Here is a 25,498-nt window from a genome sequence, read left to right as displayed (position 1 = left end):
CAGCAGTGTGGCCTGCTGGGGAAATTCACTTTCGTTTTTAATTTCAGGATTATTGATCTTGACTCCCTTTATTGCTGTATGACATCCATAATCAGAACAACAGACAGACAGAGGAGATTAATAAGACAGCAGGAGGAAGCAAGGGGAGCGAGGGAGGGGAACTCGAGTCCATCTCTCATAACCTCACTTTAATTACACATTTCCCTGATCTTGATGGATTCCACTCCATCAGCCATAAATTTGCCTTTTTCCTGCATGATATCTGTTTGTTTAAGAACACATTAGAGTTTGGGATTCGCAGCGGTTATGATTAATCAGATGGCTGCTTGTTAATTATGGTTGATATCATTAATATAATTATTCTTGAAGTCACGGTTAAAATGGAGGAATCAGTGCAAGTCATTGTGCCATAGGCACACCATCTACAATCTGCAAAATTACAGAAATAAATTGATATATTAGTCCTTACATTTTTTCTTTCTCTAGTTTATATAGAAATATAAAACTTCTGAACAAAAGGTATTTGGCTGACCTTTTCCTTCAGCCTTTCTAGTAGAAAAGTGTCAGAGATCTAGCTGCTAGATTTAGATCTAGATTTAGCTGTTAAACTGAAGGGCAGTCTTCTGGAGAGTAACTTGTTCAATCTGTTTTCCACTCTCCGCTCACAGAGGGTTTCTTTCTGCAGAGGGTTTCTGCTCACTGTTTAGTTAGTATGCAGTAAATACAGGCTGTAGGAAGCCATGTGTCACTTTACTCAGTGTTTGCATACAGTTAAGCTTATCAGTGCCTAAGATGAATTGAGACACAGGGCTATAGTGCTTTATCTTGGTCAGGAGGGCACGCATATCCTTGGAAGACATAGCATCATCCCCATCTTAAACATTTAGGTTTCAAGAGCAGGTCCTAGTGTCCTTAAAGCAATGATGATGAATGCCTGAGCAATGGCTATTTTCAGTCATTTTAGGAAAATGCATAATAAATGTTAACATTTGTGGAACTATTTAAAAAAATGAATACTGTACTGAATGGAATCTGTATAAATGTTTAATTGATTATTATATTATATTATATTATATTATATTATATTATATTATATTATATTATATTATATTATATTATATTATATTATATTATATTATATTATATTATATTATATTATATTATATTATATTATACCTCATCTTGAACTTCCACCTTATCGTGGTGGAGAGGTTTGAGTACCCGAATGATCCTGGGAGCTATGTTGTCTGGGGCTATATGCTCCTGGTAGGGTCTCCCAAGGCAAACAGGTCCTTGGTGACGGGCCAGACTAAGAACAGTTCACAAACCCTTATGTTAACATACACATCAAGGACAGCCGGGGCCCCATCCTGGAGCCAGGCCCGGGGTTGGGGCTCGTATGCGAGCGCCTGGTGGCCGGGCCTTCCCCCATGGGGTCCGGCCAGGCTCAGCCCGAAGGAGTGATGTGGGGCCGCCCTCCTGTGGACTCACCACCTGCAGGAGGGAGCGTAAGGGGCCAGTGCATAGTGGATCGAGCGACAGTCGAAGTCAAGACCCCCGACGACCCGATCTCTGGACACGGAATCTGGCTTTAGGGACGTGGAATGTCACCTCGTTGGCGGGGAAGGAGCCTGAGCTTGTGCGGGAGGCCGAGAGTAACCGACTAGAGATAGTCGGGCTCACCTCCACGCACAGCTTGGGCTCTAGAACCACACTTCTTGAGAGAGGCTGGACTCTCTACCACTCTGGAGTTGCCCATGGTGAGAGGCGGAGGGCTAGAGTGGGTTTGCTTATAGCCCCCCAGCTCAGCCGCCATGTGTTGGAGTTCACCCTGGTGAACGAGAGGGTCGCTTCCCTGCGCCTTTGAGTCGGGGATAGGTCTCTCACTGGCGTTTGTGCCTACGGCCAAACGGCAGTGTGGACTACCCGGCCCTCTTGAAGTCTCTGGGAGGGTGCTGGAAAGTGCTCCGACTGGAGACTCCGTTGTTCTACTGGGGGACTTCAACGCTCACGTGGGCAGTGACAGTGACAACTGGAGGGGCATGATTGGGAGGAACAGCCCCCCTGACCTGAACCCGAGCGGTGTTCTGTTATTGGATTTCTGTGCTAACCACGGTTTGTCCATAACGAACACCATGTTCAAGCATAAGGGTGTCCCATTAGTGCACGTGGCACCAGGACACCCTAGGCCGGAGGTCGATGATCGACTTTGTGGTCGTGTCATCAGACCTTCGGCCATATGTCTTGGACACTCGGGTGAAGAGAGGGGCGGAGCTGTCAACTGATCACCACCTGGTGGTGAGTTGGATCCGATGGCGGGGGAGGAAGCTGGACAGACTCGGCAGACCCAAACTTACTGTGAGGGTCTGCCGATCTCTCACTGTCAGAGAGATCTTCAACTCCCACCTCCGGCAGAGCTTCGACCGGATCCCGAGGGAGTCTGGAGATATTGAGTCCGAGTGGACCATGTTCTCCACCTCCATTGTCGCTGCGGCTGCTTGGAGCTGTGGCCATAAGGTCTCTGGTGCCTGTCGAGGCGGCAATCCCTGAACCCGGAGGTGGACACCGGAAGTAAGGACACAGTGTGGTTTTCGTCTCGGTCGTGGAACACTGGACCAGCTCTATCCCCTTTCCAGGGTGCTGGAGGGTTCATGGGAGTTTTCCCAACCAGTCCACATGTGTTTTGTGGATTTGGAGAAGGCATTCGACCGTGTTCCTCGTGACATCCTGTGGAGGGTGCTCTGGGAGTATGGGGTCGGCGGCCCCCTGCTTAGGGCTGTTCAGTCCCTGTACGACTGGAGCAAGAGCTTGGTTTGCATTGCCGGCAGTAAGTCAGACCTGTTCCTGGTGCATGTTGGACTCCGGCAGGGCTGTCCTTTGTCACCGGTTCTGTTTTCATAATTTTTATGGACAGAATTTCTAGGCGCAGCCAAGGGCCGGAGAGTGTCCGGTTTGGGGACCATACGATTTCGTCGCTGCTTTTTACGGATGATGTTGTCGTGTTGGCCTCCTCAGATCAGGACCTTCAGCGTGCACTGGGACGGTTTGCAGCTGAGTGTGAAGCAGCTGGGATGAGAATCAGCACCTCCAAGTCCGAGGCCATGGTTCTCAGTCGGAAAAGGGTGGATTGCCCACTTCAGGTTGGTGGAGAGTTCCTGCATCAAGTGGAGGAGTTCAGGTATCTTGGGGTCTTGTTCACGAGTGAGGGAAGGATGGAACGTGAGATTGACAGACAGATCGGTGCAGCTTCTGCAGTAATGCGGTCGCTGTACCGGTCTGTCGTGGTGAAGAAGGAGTTGAGCTGTAAGGCAAAGCTCTCGATTTACCGGTCAATCTACGTTCCTACTCTCACCTATGGTCATGAGCTGTGGGTCATGACTGAAAAGGACAAGATCCCGGATACAGGCGGCCGAAATGAGCTTTCTCCATCGGGTGGCTGGGCGATCCCTTAGAGATAGGGTGAGAAGCTCGGTCACTCGGGAGGAGCTCAGAGTAAAGCCGTTGCTCCTCCACATCGAGAGGAGCCAGCTGAGGTGGCTCGGGAATCTATTTCGGATGCCTCTTGGACGCCTTCCCAGGGATTATATTATATTATATTATATTATATTATATTATATTATATTATATTATATTATATTATATTATATTATATTATATTATTCTTGGGTAATTGTTCAGACACAAAATATTTTTTAAAGATTTAATGCCATTGGAACGGTAAATCCAGTGATTTGTGTGCATTATGCATCAGATGGTCAGTGAACAGATTGTGGATGGTCTGTGGACAGGCCATCTGAGGCTGAGACTATAATAATAATGGCCCAAAGTTTTTTTCAGGCCTGAATAACCTTTGGTATTGTGAGTTACAATAATGTTTGTACTCAGTGTAGTTATTGTAATATGTTCGGGCAGGTGGGCACATTGCATGTTAACTGAAGGGAAGAGGAAACAGCAGGAGTGAACTGAGTCATGTGGGGGAAGTGACAGGATCCCACCAATAAAATATTGATATAAGCCATTTGGTAAGGATGGAGGGTTTTAAAGCAGTACGGTATAGAGTTTTATTTTTGAGTGGGAGAGGTCAGTACAGCAGCAGGCCAGAACACAACTGGATCTCTCAACCCCTTCAAAGAGCAGGGGAGGGGGCTAAGAAGACCCCACCCTCTCATGGTTTAAGTGATAGTGCCATCACTCTGAATCATAAAATCACCGCTGGAAATTATGAGGCAATAACAATAAATCATATGTCTGGCGACTGTGTAAACTGTAGTTAAGAAACTTCCTGGATTAATTTCCTGGCTTCAGCTGGCATCCTTGTTTGTTGTTTCCTTATAAATTATTACCTTTGATTAACATTTAAACGTATTAAGCCCTTGTCAAGCAACATTTAAAAGTGTGTTTTGCCCCATCACCAAATAGAATTCCACAAAGTATATTTTTCTAAAATGTTTCTAAAAACCCTTTCTTCATACCGGTTTATTTCCACCAATCATTATTAAAAAAGTAATTGGTACTTTTATAACTATTTTTTTTCTATTTTCCTAATTCTTTTTTTTTTTTCTTGCAATTTTCAGTTTACTGTATATCTCACAATTCAGACATTTTATTTCTCACAATTATAAGAAAATTCAGAACTGTGAGATATAAATGCAGAATTGTGAGACAGACTCACAACTGTAATTTTTGTATAAATAAATAAATAAAGATAAAATTATGCATTTAATTATTTTTACATTCATGGCATAAACACAAAACAGAATTATGACTTATTTCTCAATGTTGGTAGAAAAAAAAAGGCTGAATTAGAGATTCTAAGAACTGAGATATAAACTTGCATTGGTGAGAAATATTACTTTTTTATTTATGGTGTGGTGTAAAAAACAATTCTACCCTTTTTTTAACAGAGAGAAAAAAAGTCTGAATTGTTAGATATAAACACAAAATTGCAAGAAGAAAAATGAATTGTGAGATGTAAAAATATAGAAAATATTGTTTTTTCTTTTATTATTTTCTGGTGTAAACACAAAACACTATTCTGACTGTACATATCTTGCAATTCAGACCTTTTTCTCAAAATGTCAAGAAAAAAAAAAAGAGTATAAACAATTTTATAAAATGCATACATTAAATACTATATATATATATATATATATATATATATATATATATATATATATATATATATATATATATATATATATATATATATCATGGTGGAAGCAAGCTTCCTTATCTGCCATTGGTGGACAGACTGGTTCAAACTCATGAAGATTACATTGTTGGGCTGGTCAGAATCTTTATAACTGGCTTCTTTAAAGTTGTCTCTTACATTAGATAGGAAAAATCATTTTAATCAGAAATCAGAAAATGCACACTTCACCTTTAACATCATGTGTTAAATGTGAAAAGCCCTTTTCTAAGAAATCTGCCCTTGATATAATTTGCCATTGATATGCCATCTTGGCTATATCTTCATGCATAGGCACTTTCAATTATGCAGGCCAGTGGAGGGAGACAAAGTGTGACGTTTCCAAAGTTTAAGCCCAGCCTATACAAAACGTGTTCCTACAGGACCCTAGAGGGAACAGTTTCACACTTGAGAGATGGTTAAAGGGGAAATCTCTCCACTGCTGCCGTTTCCATTAACTTTCACTGAGTGAGGTTCAGAGATGAAGCAGGGTTATGAGATAGGACTTTTCGAGGCCTGCAGGACAGAATATGTCATTTCATATTGTTGCAGTGACACATTTAAGGTGTAACTATTGATCTTTTTACACTTGTGTATTTGGGTATTTCTGGGGGAGATTTTTTATTTTTTGTATTTTCCAATAATGTCTCAAAATGTGTGGTAAATCTGTACATTCTTTGGAATCCCAGAAGTCCTAAGGAACCAAGCAAAACATGCTTGTAAATGCACAGAAATGCACCGGCAAATACCATGGTATCATGGCGGAACAATGTTTTTTAGAATCACTCCCTGATTATGTTTATGGCATGTGCATCCAACATATCACATCTCTGCTTGACCTCAGGTGCTGTCATGAAGCTTGAATTTTGAAACAATGACCACTAGGTGGAGACACACATTTATAATATTCTTAAATTGAGTGTATCCCTCACTGTCAATCAGATTACCAACAGTCACATATGGAGAGCAGAAACTGTCTAATGGCATTGCTTTATGAAGTTACATCTAGAGCGTATTCAGTATTCAGTTTTAGTGCATCTTGAGAGTATTCGGTCCTTGTACTATCCCATAATCCCTCTGTACGTGTCGGTTTGTGGAGCTCTCAGAAGCCTCCTGGCTCTCTCTGTGGCATGGGCAGAAAAATGTCTCTGTCCCGATTCCACCCTATAATCAGCGCTTTTAACAGCTCTCATTTTCTGCTGTATATATAACTGTAATTGTCAGGCAATACTCCCATGGCAATGCATATGTTCAGCAGTTCGCAGTAAATGTCAGAGCAGAACCGTGAGGAACCAAAGAAATTTACTCAAACGCCTATAACACAAACCCTGCACACAGTATGACAGTATGTCATCTGAATATGATTCCTATAAAAAATATCAAAAGCCAATATTTATTTTTATGAAATAGGAATAAGTAAATAGAATTCAAAAATACATTTGTGCAATTCTAAATGTCAAACCGTGCATATGAATGTAAAATTACCTTAAAAGGCTTTCACAGACATACATTTCTTGATAATGCATTGATACCACCCACTTAAAAAAAAACTAGCATCACTGTAGCCATTTTCACAAAATAACGGCATTTCTCAAAAGTCAGCGATCATTATTTGTTTTCCCTCTTTCATAAAGATTGTGATGCACAAAGTGTATTTAGGAGTGTATTTAAATGTGTAGAGCTATAACTGTAATTGTATAATATAATTAGAATTATTTGTGTAAGGTCTGCTTCTTAGGTTTTCCTGACACACTTTCATAATGATTGAGTTAAGATTTAACAAAATAACTTGGGCTTCATAAACAAGTCTGAAAGTGAATATATAACAGCTCGTAATGTATTCCTGACCTAAGCTTCACTTGTTTTATTGCTTTGCTCTGCAATACAACGGTTCCTTCCCAGTGAACATAACAAAGCCATACAAAAATGACTGTAGAACTGCTATATACTCTCATAAACATGTCACACTGCTGTGGATCAAATATAATGTGTCACCTTATGCCATGTGCAGAATTGACAAATTAATTGATATGAGGTGTCCAATGCTTCCAGTTAGGAACAGTAGGAACTACATGACCATTCAGGGAAAATTTTAAATGAAACCATATAACTATATCTTATATATGTAATGATTTTTACTGTGCCTTTTTTTAGCTTCAGTTGGTTTGTTTCTCATCTTAAGCAGCCATTTAAATCAGTTTGGTACAAAACTGGTACAAAACAAACAAAAAAAAAAAACTTGGGAAAAGTCTTTCACAAACACACATTTATTGTTAATGGAGTCCCTGTGCTATGGATCATGGTACAAAATGAGCATAACAACAGAGGAGCTAAACAGGCAGCTAAATGAGACATGATGAGCGATATTTATTCACATTTGAGATCAGTTGTTTGCATAGACTTACTACTGTAACACCCATCACAAAACAGAAACAAGAGTTTACATCACGTTGCACATCTAGAATAATTTGGGTATTACTTTCCCATTTATATCTGTCCTGGCTGATCTTAAAAATTATTTTGAACAAACTGGAAAAGACACATTTCATCCCTGAAAGTACTGCAAATTAAATTAAGAGCTTAAACTCTCCATGTAAAATTCCCAGAAAAGTTCAAAATTGGCACCCAAAGATTATAAAAAAAGATTTGCAGGTTAGAAAAAAAGATTTGAGGATTATAATGGACTGAAATCAATTTATGCACCACTAGTACTAAGAGCATACAGTAACATGTGAATTATAAATAAAAGCATAGGTGAAATAATTCAAGAGTAACATGGTGAAAGCAAAGTATACAATACTTTACAAGGGAGAGAATAAGTCATATTTATGATTTTATAAATGTAAAAAAAAAAAACACTATATTGCGAAAATGGAAAGTACATGTGTTGATGTACTTAAGATAAATAACACAAGGATTTAAGATATACAGTAGGAATAAAGTCAGTTCACCAGTTCCATCACATGCACAATAACTGTTGTTAAACAATGTCTTGTACTGTGCAAAAAGATTTTTTTTTTTCTTTTCACTATTTATACACAAAAGGTTCTCTACTTTAATAATATACTTAAAGCTCCGGGTCACAAATGTTCATTGCATCACTGCTTTTCACTATGAATGCTTTTCAGGACTGTTTGCAACATTGTAACAATGTACTTCTTTATACTCATGAATGTTAAAAGAGCTTCAAGTACATACAGTACTAAACAAATTCCAAACCTTGAATATGTTAAACATATTCAAGCAGTCAACCGTTTAGCAATGCAATTAATTATCAAACTAATAAAACTTTCAACCGGAAAATTTAACAATGTATTAAATAAATTAATCTTCAGCATATACAACAGCCATTGTTACCCTGTAGGAATCAGGAAAGTCACTGAAAATTATTAAAAAGGTCTATTGGAAAGAATGCATAAATATTTGAACATGTTAATAAACAAACAAACAGAAGTGTGTTGAACGATGGTAGTGAATGACCAATTACTTCCAGAATACTGACACCCATCAATAAAGTGCATAACTCAAACAGAAGAATTGAAATTAGATATAAAACTCATAAATGAACAGAAAAAGTGAACAAACTGCATTTTGATGTCAGGTAAAGTAGATCAGAAAAGGACTTACTAAGATTTCTTTTGGTAAAATGTAGTTCAAATTAGTTAAAAAATGCAAAAGAATTCTATGTTGTACAAATATATTTATTCTATAATGACACATTTGTTCTATAATTAATCTATAATGTCAAGAAATAAATATATGGTTTTTAATATATATAAATTTTTAATGCTATAGTCTCATGGTCCCAAGAACTACAGATTTTACATGATGTTTTATTTTTAACCAGGTGATCAACAACAACTGCTGCTAACTTAGTTTCTGAAAACAATGTCCTAGTTACTCAATGGATAATAATTAAAGGAACAGTTCACCCAAAAATACAGATTCTGGCTTTATTTACTGGCTCTGTAGAAGTGACTGTTTGGCTGTCAGAGCTGGTTTGTGTCTGACAGTGTAGTGTGAACTGGCCTTTAGTGGTCACTGTTTTCGTAGTAGGCTCTCTTATCGGATTAATGCCCAGAGCTTTGGAATGAGTGGTGTGCTTAGAAATCCTTTTCATTTCTTTTGGAACTTTTACTGGCTCGGTTAGTTTGACATCCAGTGAAACCCTGTGCAGCAGAGGCCCTTGTTCAGAGCACTGGTAAGAGAGCCTACTACGAAAACAGTGACCACTAAAGGCCAGTTCACACTACACCGTCAGACACAAACCAGCTCTGACAGCCGACCAGTATGTCACTTCTCAGATATTCCAAGAGCCGACAAATGTAGATTCAACAGGCGAAAACAAGCCCCAACCAATGCCAGCAGACGATGACGCACTGATCAGACAAAACCTGACCAGTGTATCTGTTGCCAGTTGTCCCAATCTGTCGGTACAGTGTGAATTGGCCATAAGAGACACTTATACAATTCATATGAATTATATGATAGAATAAAAAATTTGAATTTTTGAGGAATATAAAATCCACTCTTTTCAATAAAATGTAAGTAAAAAGGACTGGAACTATCAAACTCCAACATTACAAACAATTCACTATAGATAAATAATAAAAGTAAATACCAAATCTTCTCATACAAAACCATGTGTGCCAGGCAGTCTGACTGAAAATTAAGCTATTATTTACTAAAAATGTTGACATCCGTAGTAGATCTCATGAAAGGAATACAGATATCCATTGTCTTAAATGAGCTCCAGTATCTATTCCTTGCAAATGGGTGGGAAAAAAAGCAACCAGTAGGTTACTGTACTTAAAAATAAAAGTCAAATACAAAATACTAAGAAAAATAGTGACAGAATCTAATTTTAGGTGAACTAAGCCTTTCGTTTGATTTCCAAACATCAGGAAGAGTTAATTCAGTTCCATAGAGAAAATAGTTTAGCGGTGTACTGTAGTGTCCACTCATTAGGGCTACTGGTAGACTGTTCTGAGATCAGCAGAGATCTCCTCATCTTTCACCCAGTTTATTGTCCAATTAGCCGCATTTCTGGGAGCCATTAACGAACACCCTCTCCTCTCACCTCTCTTTAACAGGCTCAAATGAAGTTATTGCTGATCTGACGCTGATGTTCGAATAAATCCTCAGTTTCAGCACTGTAGGCATCGCCTGTGAAACAACAGTGTATCAGAATTTAGATACATGCTTGAGTATACATGCATATATGTCATGGTTCATTCATTGTTAGGAGGATTATACCTGCATGACAGCCATACATAAACACTCGGTGTCCATCATATTTACATCGACAACGCATGACGTTGTTCATAAAGTCCGATTCAGCCATGTCCAGCGATGGATTTACCTCAACCTGACAACACAAACACACACACACACACACACACACACACAGAGAGAGAGAGAGAGAGAGAGAGAATGAATAGAGTTGTTTAGTAATGAGGTCAGTTTGAAAGGCAACCCAGAAGGATAAGTTGCCCTGGGATCCCTCAGGAATTACTATACCAAAAATCGAACTCAATTATACCTCAAATGTGAATTTTGCATCGGCTTCTTTTTTTAAATACATTTTTATTTTTTTACATAGGTTTGCAAACAATTTGCTACATAAGGACCATCTAAATAAAATAAAATTAATATTAAAAATAATAATAATTATTATTATAGCATTAATAATAAGATATATATATATATATATATACACACACACACACACACACACACACAGTATTACATTATTAAATACAAGAAGTTTTATTATGTCTGCCTGAAATAATATTTACTTATTTGGAGTCATATAATCGTAGCACTGTAAAAGTTTCACAGTTGCAGACAAGCAGAACCAAGAAGGATGGAGAGCTTGTAAGAAAATGTTATGCAATCAGATTGCTCATCAGACTACTTTACAAATTGGTTCCACCAAATCAGGCTCCCAAAATAGTTATACAGTCACAATATAATAATTTATTAGTATGAAAACATGCTGTTTAAGCAGGGTATGGGGACAAACGAGTATCTCTGTGCTACATTATTCTAAGGAAATTTAATGTGATAATGCCTACTAGGCATAAATGCTGAATGCTGAAACAACAGTTCTTTTCTTTTATTCTGGAAATATTTTTCTTGCCAAAGGTAATTATTTTGTGAGCACATTCAAATGTGAGTCTCGCTTATCTTTTTTTTTTTTGTGCTTTTAATGACAGTGTGCATTTTTTACTCTGGAGTGTTGAGCTCTGGGTCTGTCTGACCATATGTTTGAGCGAGAAAGTCCCTGTAAAACAGGCGGGCGTAAATTCCTCTGAATCTAATTGACCATGTCTAATAGAAGGGAATACAGCACGCCTTGCTCCTCCAGCAGGGAATGCTTAACATTGAGTTATTTTGGGTGTAGATTTAAAGACAAGCAACTCAAAGAAAAAACAACAGGTTTGCTTGGATCATCAAGAACAGAAGTTTCATTTATGAAGTATATTTGCTCAGACAGGCTAGCATGGGATAAGTTGCTATTGCTCTACATGGAGATGGGAGCTTTGACCTTTGAGTATCACCACGGCTCGCTGCTGTGCCTTACATAGCAGCAGCCTGATGCCGGTTTGTAATTAGCATCTGCCAAACATCCTTAAAATAAATGCAATCTATCATGGCGACATTTCGAGCAAATAAATCTTCAAAATGGTCAAGGCACAAAGGTACACTATAATTAAAACAAAGCTTCACATCAACCTATATTTTATGACTGGGATACATAAAATGCCTCTTGATTGGCCCCTAAAAGCAGCTTTTTGATTGGCTGTTCCTGCATGTGAAGCTCAGCTGAGGAAGTGCTAACAGTGCCCACAGTGATTTAGATGATTAACACGGTCCAAAGTTAATGAAAGAGAAAAAGTGGCTAAACTGCATCCTGAAAAGAGAAACTACGGTATAAAACGGTTTTGTGCTGTGACTGCCATATTCCACAATTCAGATGTTCTGAATCATGTCACCTGCATGATGTAGTCTCCAGGTCTGACATCAGTGATGTCTATCCACTGGCAGTCGATATCGTGGCGGTAAGTGTCCCAGCAACCCACCGAAATACCTTGATCTCCGTAATTGTAACATGAAAAGCGCTTTTGAAGTCCTGAAAGAAAAAACAGTTTTGTGTTGTTGCACTTGTAAACCTATGGAAGCTTGTTTTACCACTGAATACATTTTTTAAAAAGATAACTGCAACTTTTGAACTCACAATTCTGACTTTTTTTTCCTTGCAATTGTGATTTACACTTTGCAATTCTGAATATGTTTTTCTTAGAATTGCATGACAAACTCGCAATTCTGACTTTTGTCTCCTAAATTGCTAAATTTATACCTGGCAATTTAGATTTTATTTTTATTTTTTCACAATTGCAATTTCAAAGCTCAAATTTCTGACTTCTTTTCTCAGAACTATGAGATATAAACTCAATTGCAAGTTACCAAGTCAGAGAAAAGTGAGAAATAAAGTCAGAATTGCAAGATATAAACAATTCTGGCTTTTTTCTCACAATACTGACACAAACAAGAAAAAAGTCAGAATTGTGAGAAAAAAGACAGAATTTTCTTTCCTTTTTCAAGCTCTCGGTCTATAAAGAAGATCTGTAAAGTTGTAAAGACTAAAGTCTCAAACCCAAAGAGATATTCTTTATAAAAGTTAAGAGTCAACCACCCTGCCATAAAACGGCTCGTTCTAATATGACCCCACATGTCTATGTCATGATGTGGGAAGATTTATATAACGCCGCCCAAATGTTCATGCAAAGAAAGAATGCGTAATATTGATTCTCGCTGTTGCTGCCGGTGCCATGTCGTGTAGACGCTGCTTCATTTTGATAGTGAAAATACTTTGTTTGGTCTTCCAAAAGAGAACACAACTAGAAATTAGTGGTTAAGTTGCATTTACAACACTGATCCAGAAAAGTTCAACCCAAATATTCAGATGTGTGCAGGACATTTTATGAAGGACTGTTTCCTGATCCTGGGAGAGAAGACTACAATGCCGGCTGTTCTGACTCACAGTCTGTAAGTATGATTACATATGTAAAGGATTTGCGACTGATGATTCAAATGCGAGTTTTGAACAGTGTAGAGCACCGGTTCTCAATTCTAGTAATCGCGCCCCCCTGCTCTGAACATTTTGTATGTTTCTGTTATCGCTTCAGACGTTTGTTCTATTCGAACGTAAGTGCCCTGCAAAGTGGACATCACAGGATATTCTGCCATGATTCCGGTTCGAAGCGAATGTATATGTTCCATTCAAAGTGCATTGAAGTGTGGGAGACGTGAATTATATTGTATTTTTTTACAGAGGTATATGATGTCACATTTGTCCGTGTGTGAAGACGTTGCACAGCGCAAATCTATGAATGAATGTTCTGAAGTGAAGTAAACTTCAACAGTTTTACCCTGCTCAGGGAGACTGTGTAGGGACCATGTCAATGGGAACACAGTTCATGCATGGAGCGGACTTCTAACGAGCTGATTATCTGAATCAGGTGTGTTAACAGAAAGACATGAAAAATATGCAGAGCTGGGGGCGCGAGGACTGGAATTAAGAACCGCTGATGTAGAGTAGCGCTTATGGTTTGTCGTTTCTCCGATCACAAATGCAGGCATGATTTTGTTTAAACAGCACGATGCAACACAACGCGTAAAAACACTGTAAAAGTCATTATAACCCATAATTATGTCCCAACTGGATGCAACAAATGGCTCGTTTGTAATGGGTTTTTATGGGTTTTGTCTTGATGCTCTGGTGTTCTGACAGGGACACACATCACAGTATAGTAAGGGGCATAACATTTCCGTCAAACGCTTGAGGTATTCGGCAAATCACAAAGCACTGGCTAGCTGGCCAATCAGAGCACACCTCGCTTTTCAGACCGATGAGCTTTGTAAAAAAAACGATGCATTTCAGAAAGGTGGGGCATAGAGGAGAAAGAATAATGTATGGTATGTAGAAAACAATTTGTTTTTTAACTTTAAACTGCATAAACACATTTAATTGCACTAAACACACAAAATGATGTTCTTTTTAGCAACATCATATGCACCTTTAAATGATAGAAACAAACTTCCAAATAAACCAAATGACATTCATGTAAGATTTAACACAACTATTCTTTTACCATCAGGGCAGTAGGTGTCTTCCAGACAGAAACTGGCTTTGTGTCCTTCGGCCACTCGGCTTCCGTTGAGTGTGAGGAGGTCATAATGTGTGAACACTTCAATGCTGTGATAATGCCTGAATCAAACATATTCATATCATTGAATGTCAGCAGAATCAGAATAATTCAGTGGTGATTAGCAAGACAAAAGTCATTAATACTATTACTCATAGTATTTTTTTTTTAAACAATCTCATTTAAATCTATAAACAAGTTAAGTCAAAAGTAACTATAATAGGCACAATATTAGATTTTTCCCGATGTTTTGGCCGATAGCTAATACATATTTCTGTTTGTTTTGAAACAACAGCAATTCTCTCTTGTGCATAAATTTAAAAAAACATTTTTTAATTATGGTTATTTTACAAAAACATATTTTTTAGAACTAATAAACATTATTAACCCTAATGCGTTGTTGGGGATGTTTTCGTCCACTAGGGGGTAAAGTTGAGTCTTATTTTGGCCACAACTTGAAATTTTTCAAAAACTCAATGGTACACTCTGGGCAAATTCACTACCCTTTCGTTATGTTCGTGGATGAAAACATCCACTAAATTAAACTGCTGTAAAAATGTATCAGATAAATATTTTTTTACATTTGTTTTTGCATAAATCTATTAATCAACCTCAGTCCTGATCAAAACTACCAAGATTTTAACTCTTTAATTACCAAGTTCATAAATTATGTCACTGATTTAGGAAAAAACACACACACTTTACATTACATATTTTCAATTTAAAAAGGGATTGTGGACTGGATATTTTTTTTACCTTTTATCACAGTCTTGGGCATGTCAACGATTAGTAACAAGATTGGCTTTGATGCATTGTTAGTTTTTGTGCAGCATTAGATTTTAATTTTTTCTCCCTCATTTGTTGTTGGTGGCTGTTTTTGCCCCATTGACTTCCATTATAATGACATTTTTTGATTGCAAAGCCATGACACCATATAATCATGCATTCTTGATTGTTTATGGTTTTCCCTTTTGGGAAGAGGTAAAATTTTTATTTTTACAGTTGATCACTAGGTGGGACCATTAACCCTTTAGATAGGCCTGTGCAAAAAACGGCTTAGTTTCTGGCTTGTATATGGAGTATAACAGCAAATTATAGTGTGTGTGTGTGTGTGTGTGTGTGTGTGTGTGTGTGTGTGTGTGTGTGTGTGTGTGTGTGTGTGTGTGTGTGTGTGTGTGAGAGAGAGAGAGAGAGAGAGAGAGAAAGAGAGGGTGTGAGAGAGACCTTTGTGCACTTACCTTGATGTATCTAAAAAAAGAAAAGGTGTTTATGCACCTGCTGCCTTTTGATGGTGAAAAGTATGGATGGTCTATGTGTGAAATGCTCGTCTTTTCTTGATGGTAAAGCCAGTTTAAAACCTTAAAATCCTGTAAAAAGATCTACTTTGCATCAAATTTATGAACATAATGTATTATGAACCAAAATGCAATACCAACTTTAAATAACCTGCAGCTCGCTGGAGGGGTCAAGCTGCATAATTATTAAGTCAAGCCCTTTCTCGTGCTGCTCTTCTCACCATTAAATGACCAGCACGATGGCATGCAAATGTTTAAATCCACTTACTTTGCTTTTGTTTAGTCTATACTTATCACCACCATCAAAAGGCAGCAGGTGCATAAATACACTTTTGTTTACTCCATGTAGTTCTGAGAGCTGAGGTGTACATTTTGATTTTCTCAAATACATCAAGGTAAGTGCGCAAAGGTCTCTCTCACACACTCTCTCTCGCTTTCTCACACACACACACACACACACACAAATACACACACACACACACACACACACACACACAATATAATATGCTGTTATACTCCATATAGCTTCATATACAAGTCAGAAACTAAGCTTTTTTTGCACAGGCCTATCTAAAGGGTTAATGGTCCCACCTAGTGATCAACTGTAAAAATAACAAATTTTACTTCTTCCCAAAAGGGAAAACCACAAACAATCAAGAATGCATGATTATATGGTGTCATGGCTTTGCAATCAAAAAATGTCGTTATAATGGAAGTCAATGGGGCAAAAACAGCCACCAACAACAAATTAGGGAGAAAAAATTGTAATCTAATGCTGCACAAAAACTAAAAATGCATCAAAGACAATGTTGCTTCTAATCTTTGACATGCCCAAGACTGTTATAAAAAGTAAAAAGAATCCATCCACAATTACTTTTATATTGAAAATAAGTCATTTTGTGTGTGTTTTTTCCCCAAAACAGTGACATCATTTATGAACTTGGCAATTAAAGAATTAAAATCTTGGATTTTTAAACAAAATTTGGTAAAAAAATATATATTTTACATATTAATGAATAAATGTATAATGTGTTTTTTTTAAAAGTGTTTGTGATTTCTGTTCATGTATAAACTATAGATTCTTTATGATATTGATACTGCTTTATTTATGCAGAAACACAAGTTTCTTAATGATCTTTGTGTATTTTACATTATTACATGTAGGCCACAGCGCTCCCTAACGCCTTCGGACGGGGATTAGGACCCAGAGGAAGCTGCTGCACGTGCTAGTGACTGTTTCGCACATCGGCGGCATCGTCCTGTACGTGCATTATCAAATCAAATGGCGATCCAAAACAGTGAATCTTTCAGGCATAAGTTCCTTCAACAATGATCACACTGCTGATCTGATCTTATCACTATCACACCTTGAGCATAAGTGAGCTATTCGTCTTATCAGCAAGGCATATCGGCATCATTTTGAATAATGCCAATGTTTAAATTTTAAGCCATTATCTGCAGATTCCGATAATAGTGTGCGTCCCTACAAGTAAACTAAAAGTAATCCAAAAGCAGTCAGAATACATTACCTAAACAGAGTCATCTAGATTACGTTACAGACTACAATTCTCATCATTTATTTTTAACCAGTTACCTAATAATTAATCATCCCAGCACTGTTGGGAACCACCCACAACACCCTAGAGTCATGGCAGCAGGTTTGCTGATTTATTTCGTAATGTGTAAAAATCTTACATTTCGTGCTGGCTAGTGAACATGGGAAGAACAAAGGTTCACTATGGACCGCGCTTAATGACCTCACTGCTCCTACATGAAGGTGTTGGCCGCTACAGCAACACCCTTTACAGGAAGTTGTTGTTATGCTGACGGGGGTGTTTATTCAGCTCGTCTGAATAGATGGCTTTCAAATGCCAACTTCACTTGTGTTGTTTTAAAAGATTAATAAAACAGGTTTGGCCTGCGAAACACGCAAAGCCCACAACTCCTCCACAACAGGGCATCTTGTTCCCACAGAATGGGTTTGCAATTATTTTCAGAACACATATAAAGAGAGTGGAGGTGCTCGACGCAGCTAATTAATCTGAAAGATGACGCAAGCTTGCTGACCACCCATGACCCGTTTTAGAAAGAAGTGTATGTTCTTTTCATTGCAAGCTGAAATGAATGACTAAACTGAAAGGAAATGTAACCACAAATACTTTTCTAGAAAATAGTGTCATACATTAGGGTTATTCCTGAATTATTTTAATCCATGTGCTGTCTCCATTATTTAAGTACCCTGTTTATTAAAAGAATACCTGCAAAAGCTGATCCTGAGTGTTACAGTTATGGCGGATGCAGCAGACTACTATGATCTGGTGTACTGAATGTGTGCTTGACTGCATAATAATAATAAAAAATAAATAAATAAATGTACTATATTTTTTCACTTAAAAATAAATAAATAACTAAATAAATATGAAAGAAGTAGAAAATTCTAATTTTATAAAATATTAAAAACAATGCAAGATAATAATAATAATAATAACCTGGATTGCCTCGCTTAATGAATATGCACTTTACTACAACATATGTCTGGATATATATGAAAATAATAAAACAAATTTTCATTAAAAAGTCATTAAAAAATTTATGTAAATGAATAAACAGTAAAGAAAAACATGAAATTATTACAAAAAAATTACAAAGTTGAAATTCTGTAAATTTCTTTAAAAAAAAACTACAACCTCAATAATAATAATAATAATTATAATAATAATAATAACAACTACAATAACTTGAATTGTCTGTTTAAAATGCTTAAAAAAAAGTTACACTGGATTTATATAAAAATAATTATAATCATAAAAAGTAATCAAGTAAATGTATTTAATTGAATAACCAGAAAAGAAAAAAGTAGGTAGCCAATGAATAAGATGCAGGTTTTGCACCAAATCCTCATGAATTCATTTTGGAACTAAACTGATTTTGCAGGTTCTTTTATGCATCATGCACTCTACAAGCGGTACTTTTTATAAAATAAGAGAACAATATTTTTCTAGCAGCACTCAGGCTTCTGTTTCATTCTGTATAAACTCTAAAACAGAAGGAAGAAGTAAATCCCTCACCTGTGGCACTGGTGCCAGGTCCACGACTCTCTTGAGGCACGTGGACGAAAGTCGGCTCTGCCCAAGTTCATGATACGGGAGGAGAAACGCAGAAGGCGGCGGTGCCCATACGGCCACTGCATACGCTTGGCAGAGGAAGAAAGACAGTTCTCCTCATGCGCACAGGTGAGCAGGTGCAGAGGCCTGTCTTCTAGGTAAGCGCTCTCCTGCACGAGCTGTGCATCCAAAACCAGGTCAGGTGCCGCTAAAACAGGATGATTTATTCATTTGGATCATTCAGTGAATGATATGCATCATATTACACACTATGCACATATTCTAAGCACTATGTACTCACTACTGTATAAGTTATATAAGGCTATTTTTGTCATCCATCACTGGAGTCTATTAACCCCTCCACCTCCGCTACATAATTAAAGCTGTGGCAGTTGAGTGCATAAAGTGTTGAACATTCCACACTTTGTATTTTTTTTTGTTTGTTTGTTTTTTGGTTAATTAAGTGCATCATCGAGGCATATGTCATTCTTTTTGTAATTTTCAGTGTGAACACACTAGTCACACTAAATGGCATAGTGCATAAGTATATGATTTAGAGCGCACCTTCTTTCACTCCATCACTTACTTTCAGAACAGGTGACGCCTGCTGCTTTAGCTCCACCTCCTCGAGGGCAGTGCACGTGACTGTTACGACGGCACTGCTGGATGGACATTTCTGTTCCCACACAGTGAGATCCACTCAACAGCACTTCTTCAGCTGCAGGGTGTCCTTGCCAATAATATGTTTCCTAAATGCCAAAAGGTTATTTGTCTTTTATTTGTCTATAAAGTCATATAGATTTTAAGAATAAGGCATTTGACATAAAATACTTTTGGAAAGTTCACTGGCCCTCTAGTTTCTAGTGGTACTTCAATATTTAAATTAAACTGAATTTTGTAAGAATTCACAGATTTAAACAGACTTTGTACTAAATATATATATTTAAAAAATATAACATGTTGTATTGAATGCAATGCACAAAAAACATTGGAAGATTTTTTTTTTTTTTTTTACACAGTTAACAAAAATTTGGATAAATTTAAATGCTTAAGTGTTATAAAAAATAAACAGACTTCTTTATCAAAAGTATATTTATTTATTTGTTGTATTTTAATGCATATGAAATGCTATGCATGAGATTTAATGTATAGCTTTCATGAATAAGGTAGTTACAGGACATGAAATCCTTTTGGAAAGTTGACTCGCCCTCTATTTTCAAATGTTATAATGTGAATAATCTAATATATGAGCCCAGAGCTTAAATAAATATATTTATATAATATAAAAAAAATGTGGGGGGTGGGGGGATGGTTGGCATTGTGACATTATTTTTATGACAACAGAGTACATTAATTGTCCTCATCACATATTGGGGGGTGGGGTTAATTTTTATAATTATAATGTAAAAAAAAAAAACTATATTTCAATTATACTGAATTCACATTTAATGCAGAATTTTAAAGGACAGAGAGAGAGACAGCTTGGATTGATTTTCATTTCATTCAAGTTTAATAAAAATTGGGATAAAATTTAATGCTGAAAATAGGTTTCATTTTCTTTATGAAAAGTAAGATTTATTATTTCTTTATGAGATTTACTCTCATAAGCAGTACAGTACTGCACATGTGGTACAGAGACAGTATTAAGGTAAGCAATGTGCCCTGAAAGTATAACGGTCTTGATTCCTGTTCTCAACTAATGCTCAAAACAGATGAAGTACAGTAAATGCAGGAGACATAACAAGTGTACCTGACATTCTGTCTGAAAATACAATTTATTGTTAACCTGTCATCACCCCAACAACTACTGTATAACACTAATGTTGCCCAGAAATATCCTGCCCTGTGCCCCTAAACATGCACAGGAAGCTCTCAAATGCACACAAACTAAGGCAACCAAAGCAAACAAGACAAGAGACATATTTAGAGCGATATTATTGGAAAACCCAACATTCTCTAGCAGTCTCACCTGATGGGCACGTGCGGCGAAACCAAAGCCCAGCTGCCTGCATACCACCATAGCTTCATTTATTCCCCAGTTCTCACTGCAAACTGTCCCCCAGCGCTTTCTGCCCCCCACCTCCATAAGCACCTCCACACGACCCTCAGCCGGGTCTCTGCCACCCGCCAACCGCACCTGAAACACAAACACGCTCACAGACATCAAAACTACACATTACAGTGCCCTCAAGTAGTACCTGAACACTTTTGATTATTAAACTCACATTTAAAAATGTAAAAATGTCATGGCATATGCTAGAGAATTTCTCAGAACTAACTTCTAATTTTTTAGCCATTTTTTTGTCATTACATTTAACAAACTAGATGAGGTTTAATGGATTTAGTGTTTATATTTGAAATAAATGCTATACAATTTAGATATTGCATTTAAAGGTACATGTTTAAATGCAAACATTTATGCAAAAATGTATGCATTTGGAAGACAAACAACTTTTTTCACAACATCTTGCATTGCATTCAAGGTATATATTTTATCAGTCCATGCATTCCTAGGGAACTGAACCCATGACCTTGGCATTGCTAGTGCCATGAATGCCAGGAATGAATTATGCATTATACAATGCAAATAATGGTAAAATGGCTTAACACAGTACACTGCCTCTGCAGACTTAAATGCCTTTGCATTGTGTAATAATTATAGAATGCAAATGCATTTTAAGTCAGTACATTTATTTTAAATAAATGGCATATCATGCATTATATTATGCAAAGACATTAAGCATGAATATTTAAAATAAAATGTGTTTGGGTTATATAATGCCTTATGACATTTAAGTATGTATATTTTCTTAAAATAAATGTCACTTAATGCAAAAATTAATAATTGCCATATAATGCACTATATAAATCACAGATATTTAAGTCTGTATATTTATTTTAAATAACTGCATTTAATGTAAAACATTAAATTGTGTATATTTAAAACATGATATAATATATGAAATATAATAATTGCCACAATGCATTATATAATGCATATATATTTAGGTCTGTACATTTTTTTTAATGAAACGTCATTTAATGCAAAAACATTTATTTGTATATATATATATATATATACACATACATATATATAAACATATATATATATATATATGCTAAGATATTTTAAGTGTGCATATTTACAATAAATGTCAAAAAAGGCATAATATAATCAAAAAACATTTTAAATCTGTACATGTATATAAAATAAATTGCATTTATTATTGTTATTAAAGTAATTACCATATAATGCATAAATACATTTTAGTCTGCATATTTATTAAAAACATATGCTATACAATACAAAGATATTTTAATTGTGCATATTTATACTTAACAAACCCAATATCATTTATTATATAATGTAAAAATCTAATATCCAAGCATCTTTGAAAGCTGTGCACATAGCATGAATGACAGGAGTTGGCATATTTTTCACAGCATGTAGAATCATATCAGAGTAACCTGTGATCATTTTACTTACCGTGCTCTCAAAGCCTGTCTTAGGAACATAACATTTGACAGAAGCATCTTGGCTGTGTTTGAATGTCCAGGGAGGGACTTCCTGGAAGTAACAATTCAAAATGGAGCGCTCTGTGCCAGTGCACTGCACTGTGTTCATGTGGATCGGCCCAGTCCCTGTAAAAAACAAACAATAAATGTCACTGGTGCTTCACAAGTTAAAAAGTCTCAAATATAAACCAAAATAACAAACGCTTGGCCTGTTTGAGTACTTTCTAACTGACCCTTTCCTAAACATTGCCTTAAAAAATGCTGTCTGCTATTTTCACAGACTAAATGTTATTCTTTACTTCTATAGAGGGTCACTGCGTTTTCACTCTGTCACTGGGGCTGTACCTTTTAAACGGTACTAATATGTACACATTACATACTACTGTGTAGTGCTGGTAGATTACTTACAAATTGTAGTCCTTTACGGAAGATTACATGACAGAAATTGTCATTTGAAATGTAATCTATTGGATTATACAGATTAGGTAATGTATTCTGGATACTTTTTGATTACCTTTAGATTACTTTTGACCTTAAATATATTCCATTCTTTGTTATCAGCATCATTAAGTGTATTAAACATTACATTATGCCAGGGTTTCCTAAATTGGAGTTCATGAAAGAACTACGGGGGGTTTGTGGGTTGATGAAATGTTGGAAGATTTTACAAATGTATAAAATAAAATTAACTGTATGAGTACGATCATTTTAAAATGTAATACAATCTAATTACAAGTACATCATTTTTGTAATCTGATTACATGTAATGAATTACTAGCACTGCTTATATGCCCTTTTAAAGTACTTCTATTTAGGGTTAAATATGGTACAAAGATGTATCTTTTAGCTTTTGTATCCTGCCCCGGTGATTGTTTTGTACCTTTTTGTTTGAGAGTGTATCATACACCACAAGGCCACACACGAATCTGATCAGATGTGTTTATTTTGTAAAATCATTATCATCACATTCTTGAAGTTTTATGGATATAAAAGAGCTTGACTGCATATCAGATCATATCACAGTTCATTTCCCTCTTGTTTACTGTGACATAAAAACATTGGTCGTTTCAGCATGAAATGGCCGCTAAATCAGAGCCTAAAGTGAGCATTGTGTAAAACTTCAGATATAAATCGCACAAGGATGTGAAATCAACTACACAGCATAAATATACCACAGCAACATTAGCGTAAGAGTAATTATATAGTTTCTCCCGATCTCAGAAATACATGCTGGGGAAAATAAGGGTAAATGAAGTAGAAAGCTAGATGAACTGCTATGGAAAAACAGTGGTTACGTGCTACTGCACTGTGCTCGGCTAAGTTCAAAAAGTCCTATTTCTACCAGAGCAAAGAAATCATGACCAGCTGTTTAGTTTTGAAACAAAAATGATAGAGCCCAAAAGCAAACACAGCACGCTATTCAGCCTCGCTTCTGGGAAGCAAATTGCTAGAGATTGAAATATGGAAATACTCCCTCGCAGAGAATATTACAGGATGTAATCAAAGATTAGGGGATGAACAAGAAAGTTTCAGAGTCACTGAAAACCCCATTGACAGACATAAAAAAAAAAAAAAGGCATTTAAATTTTGTTCACTTTTTCTTGTTAACAGCATGATGACATCATGATTCGAACTTAAATTGCTCAATCAAAAACTTTTCCTCATTGTGTCATGTGCTACTTCACTTAAAATATAAACATCAGTATATACTGACATTCACCAAGGCTACATTTATTTGATTAAAATATGATCAAATTAAATATATGATTGCAATTTAAAATAACTGTTTTCTACTTTATTTGTTCAAATATAATTTCTTCGTGATACAAAGTTATTCATTATTTCCATCTTCAATGTCACACAATCCTTCAGAAATCATTCTAATATGCTGATTTGGTGCTCAAAACATGTCTTATTATATATATATATATATATATATATATATATATATATATATATATATATATATATATATATATATATATATATATATATAAAATTTAATGGAAACTGTCACATATTTCAGGATTATCTGACGAATAGAAAGAACATCATCATTTATTTAAAGTGCCCCATTATGGATTTTTGAAAATGACCTTTCATGCAGTGTGTAACAGCTCTAAGTGAATGAAAACATCCCAGAAAGTTTTAAATCTGAAAGTGCACTGTGTATAAAGTTATTGTCTCTCAAAAGAAAGAGTCGACTCTGAATCACTGAAAAGAGTCGTGTTTAAAACGAATCCCAAGCCGTTTTATGTTGGTCTTTTCACATTGGTCTAAATGCAAATTAATTCTTTGCCACTAGGTGCTGCTTTAGATGGGTAAAAATATTGGTTTCCCCCGGTTTCCCCGGTTATGCTGGCCAAAGCAGCACTGCGCTCACAAACACCACTTAATCAGGCATTACAGGCCAGATGAAATGAAAATGTGACCAATCAGACAAATCGCCGCAGATTAGTTTCATGCTAAGGAGGGGTTTGGAAAAATGAATCGTTAAAGAATCATTTGGGAGTCGCTGAGCAAATAAGGTAAAAATAAATGCATATTATGAGACAATGAAAGTGTTTTTTGACCTTGCATGCATGTCAACCTGTTTTTGGGGACTCCCAAAACCAAAATATGAACCTTTCATAACCCATAATATGGGCATTTTAAAATAGAAATATTTTAAACTTTAGAAATGTTAGTGCTTACTGTCACTTTTGATGTTTATGCACTTAGTACTTAAAATGCTTTTATGCATTTAAAAAAAATATATTTAAAGAAGAAATTTAAATATAAAACTCAGTATAAATACAAAGGTATATGTACCTTTGTACCTTTGTATGTAATGTATATATAAATACAAACAGTGTATGCAGAAAACGGCAAGTAAATAACAGGAAAATAGAAGCAAAGACTAAGTAGTCCAGAAGTGGCTGATGGAAAGGGAGTGGTTTTGTGTGTGTGTTTCACTAGAGTGTGGTTTACGGAAAATGGACATTTTCTTCTCCCTAAAATAAAACAACATATATATTCCGCATTAATGGTGTTTTTCTTTCATGGGATGACTATAATCCCTATTTTAGGAGCAGATTAAACTGCTATATAAGAAATATTTCTCACAGCCAAGTGCAATGTCAGCATGAGTTTCAAAGCCAGAGGAAAAACTCAGTGACCGCTGCAGACAAAAAAAAAAAAAAG

General features: G+C 36.4%; 1 protein-coding gene across 2 annotated transcripts in view; it reads right to left on the bottom strand.

The window, feature by feature from the left end:
• Nucleotides 1-9,935: 9,935 nt before the first annotated feature.
• loxl4 (lysyl oxidase-like 4) overlaps nucleotides 9,936-25,498 on the bottom strand; it is a 29,727-nt gene continuing 14,164 nt past the window's right edge. For both annotated transcript variants that reach the window (XM_059565839.1, XM_059565840.1), the window contains 8 exons: nucleotides 22,287-22,441; nucleotides 20,769-20,936; nucleotides 19,386-19,548; nucleotides 18,764-19,007; nucleotides 14,347-14,462; nucleotides 12,187-12,323; nucleotides 10,445-10,556; nucleotides 9,936-10,354 (listed from right to left, as the gene is read on the bottom strand). In XM_059565839.1, the coding sequence (XP_059421822.1) occupies nucleotides 10,284-10,354; nucleotides 10,445-10,556; nucleotides 12,187-12,323; nucleotides 14,347-14,462; nucleotides 18,764-19,007; nucleotides 19,386-19,548; nucleotides 20,769-20,936; nucleotides 22,287-22,441 (1,166 nt within the window). In that variant the 3' untranslated portion in view covers nucleotides 9,936-10,283. The remainder of the gene's footprint in view (nucleotides 10,355-10,444; nucleotides 10,557-12,186; nucleotides 12,324-14,346; nucleotides 14,463-18,763; nucleotides 19,008-19,385; nucleotides 19,549-20,768; nucleotides 20,937-22,286; nucleotides 22,442-25,498) is intronic.

Source organism: Carassius carassius, chromosome 14 (assembly GCF_963082965.1).
Source record: "Carassius carassius chromosome 14, fCarCar2.1, whole genome shotgun sequence".
Classification (NCBI taxonomy): domain Eukaryota; kingdom Metazoa; phylum Chordata; class Actinopteri; order Cypriniformes; family Cyprinidae; genus Carassius; species Carassius carassius.
The sequence above is the reverse complement of the archived record's forward strand: the minus strand, read 5'-3'. Positions and strand labels throughout refer to the sequence as shown.